The sequence below is a fragment of the Octopus bimaculoides genome, chromosome 30 (assembly GCF_001194135.2).
Source record: "Octopus bimaculoides isolate UCB-OBI-ISO-001 chromosome 30, ASM119413v2, whole genome shotgun sequence".
Taxonomy (NCBI): domain Eukaryota; kingdom Metazoa; phylum Mollusca; class Cephalopoda; order Octopoda; family Octopodidae; genus Octopus; species Octopus bimaculoides.
In genome coordinates this window covers 4,584,335-4,586,243 of record NC_069010.1, presented here as the reverse complement: position 1 = coordinate 4,586,243, position 1,909 = coordinate 4,584,335, and the positions used below count along the sequence as shown (strand labels likewise).

Sequence of the window (1,909 nt, the reverse complement as noted above, 5' to 3'; positions counted from 1 at the left end):
ATAACGTGCTTTCACTTCACTACCGAGCGCAGCTCTGTGCGCCTTGGGTATGTGCTGTGGTTTGCTGTGATGCTCTTATGGTTACTGTATTGAAAGGGTTTTGCGTAGGATGTGTGTAGTGCCCAGTAATTGCAATTTTCTCTATGTTATATATATTTGTAAGTCCTGGTATTTTTGTTATGTATTTGTCTGAATATTTTTTTTATTATACCTAAGGCACCTACTATGATAGGAATCGTTTCTGTTTTTAGATTCCACATTCGAGTTATCTCTATTTCCAGGTCTTTGTATTTTGAAAGTTTTTCCATTTCTTTTAGGGGAAACGTTGTCATCTGCTGGTATTGATACATCAATTAGAATGCATTTATTATTATTATCATCATCATTATTTTTCTTTTTTTCTTTTTTTTTTGTAGACTAACTCAGCTTGACGAGGAGTTCTACACTCTGGTCAGTGTGCGGGAGGTCTCTACAAAGTTCAACATCGACTACGATGTTGTCGATTTGGTTTATGTCTACTGGAAGTTGAAGCGAAAGGTACGTCATTGGAGATTGTTCCTGTTTGTTATCATTTCCCCAAATCAACCCTGTCGTCACAGACCTATTTAGTAATAGATATCTATAGAGACCTATGATAAAAGATGCTCCGACGATGACCATCCTGTCTTTTATTCAGGCGTAGTGTATCTAGGACTACATTATCTAATGTGTCCTTCCTTATTGTTGTTGTTTAGCCCCAGGTCAGTCCTGATCCAGCAGACCTATGATCAAAGATGTTCCGGCTGTGACCATCCTGTCTTTTATTCAAACATAGTGTATCTAGGAATACGTTATCTAATGTGTCCTGCTATTGTTCTTTAGCCCCAGGTTAGTCCTGATCAGCCGTCTTATGATCAGAGATGTTCTGACGGTGGCAATCCTGTCTTTTATTCAGACACAATGTATCTAGGACTACATCATCTAATGTGTCCTTCTGTTTAACTCAGGGTCAGTCCTGGTCTTGCAGATCTATGATAAAAGATACTTCGATGTTGACTATCCTGTCTTTTATTCAGACACAATGTATCTAGGACTACATTATCTAATGTGTCCTCCCTTGTTAATTCATGGAACGGTCTTAATCCAACAGGCCTGTGATCAGAGCTGTTCTCCACCCATTGTTTGCATGCATGTATGTATGCATATGTATATATATGGATGTCTAGATATGTGTATGTATATATATACTCTATATATATATGTGTGTGTATATAAATAGTATATGTGTGTGCATATATATAGTATATATATATATATATATATATATATATATATATATAGGAGTGTTGTAGTTTACTTGAAGCATTGTTACGGCAACAAGAGTTCTATTTGATCCAATCAAGAGAACAGCCTGCTCATGAAATTAATGTGCAAGTGGCTGAGCATTCCACAGACGTGTAGTGCGACGAGGCTGGCCTCTTTGTATTACAGGTACACCTCAGTTTTGCCAGCTGTGAGTGCACTGGATCAATGCGAAATTAAATGCCTTGCTCGAGACATGGCTTTCCCCCTTTCCCAAGAAAGAGAAAGGCAAAAGGGGCCGATACAGCTTGGCACCTGTGACGTCGCAACTCATTTCTACAGCTGAGTGAACTTGGAGGAACATGAAATAAAGTGTCTTGCTTAAGAGGGGGAATTACACAAGAGTAGTGAGCAGAAGAGAGGGGGGCTGAGAGTGAAGAGTTGAGAGAGTGTCAAAGGTACTCTCTCTCTCTCTCTCTCTCACACACACACACACATACACATTCTCATGTAATGTCTCTTTGTTCCAGGCCAATTATGACCGTCCCCTATTGACACCTAAGCGAGATGAGGCAAGTCTCCTGGAGAGACAACAAGAAGATAGTCTTGCAGCTCGCATGAAGATGTT

At 39.4% G+C, this 1,909-nt stretch overlaps 1 protein-coding gene across 1 annotated transcript in view; it reads left to right on the top strand.

The window, feature by feature from the left end:
- The window catches only part of LOC106884180 (protein Jade-3), a 15,230-nt gene that overhangs the window by 11,900 nt on the left and 1,421 nt on the right, over positions 1 to 1,909 (top strand). Inside the window, exons 7-9 of the mRNA XM_052978089.1 lie at positions 97 to 104; positions 370 to 537; positions 1,812 to 1,906. Coding sequence (XP_052834049.1) covers positions 97 to 104; positions 370 to 537; positions 1,812 to 1,906 — 271 coding nt within the window. The remainder of the gene's footprint in view (positions 1 to 96; positions 105 to 369; positions 538 to 1,811; positions 1,907 to 1,909) is intronic.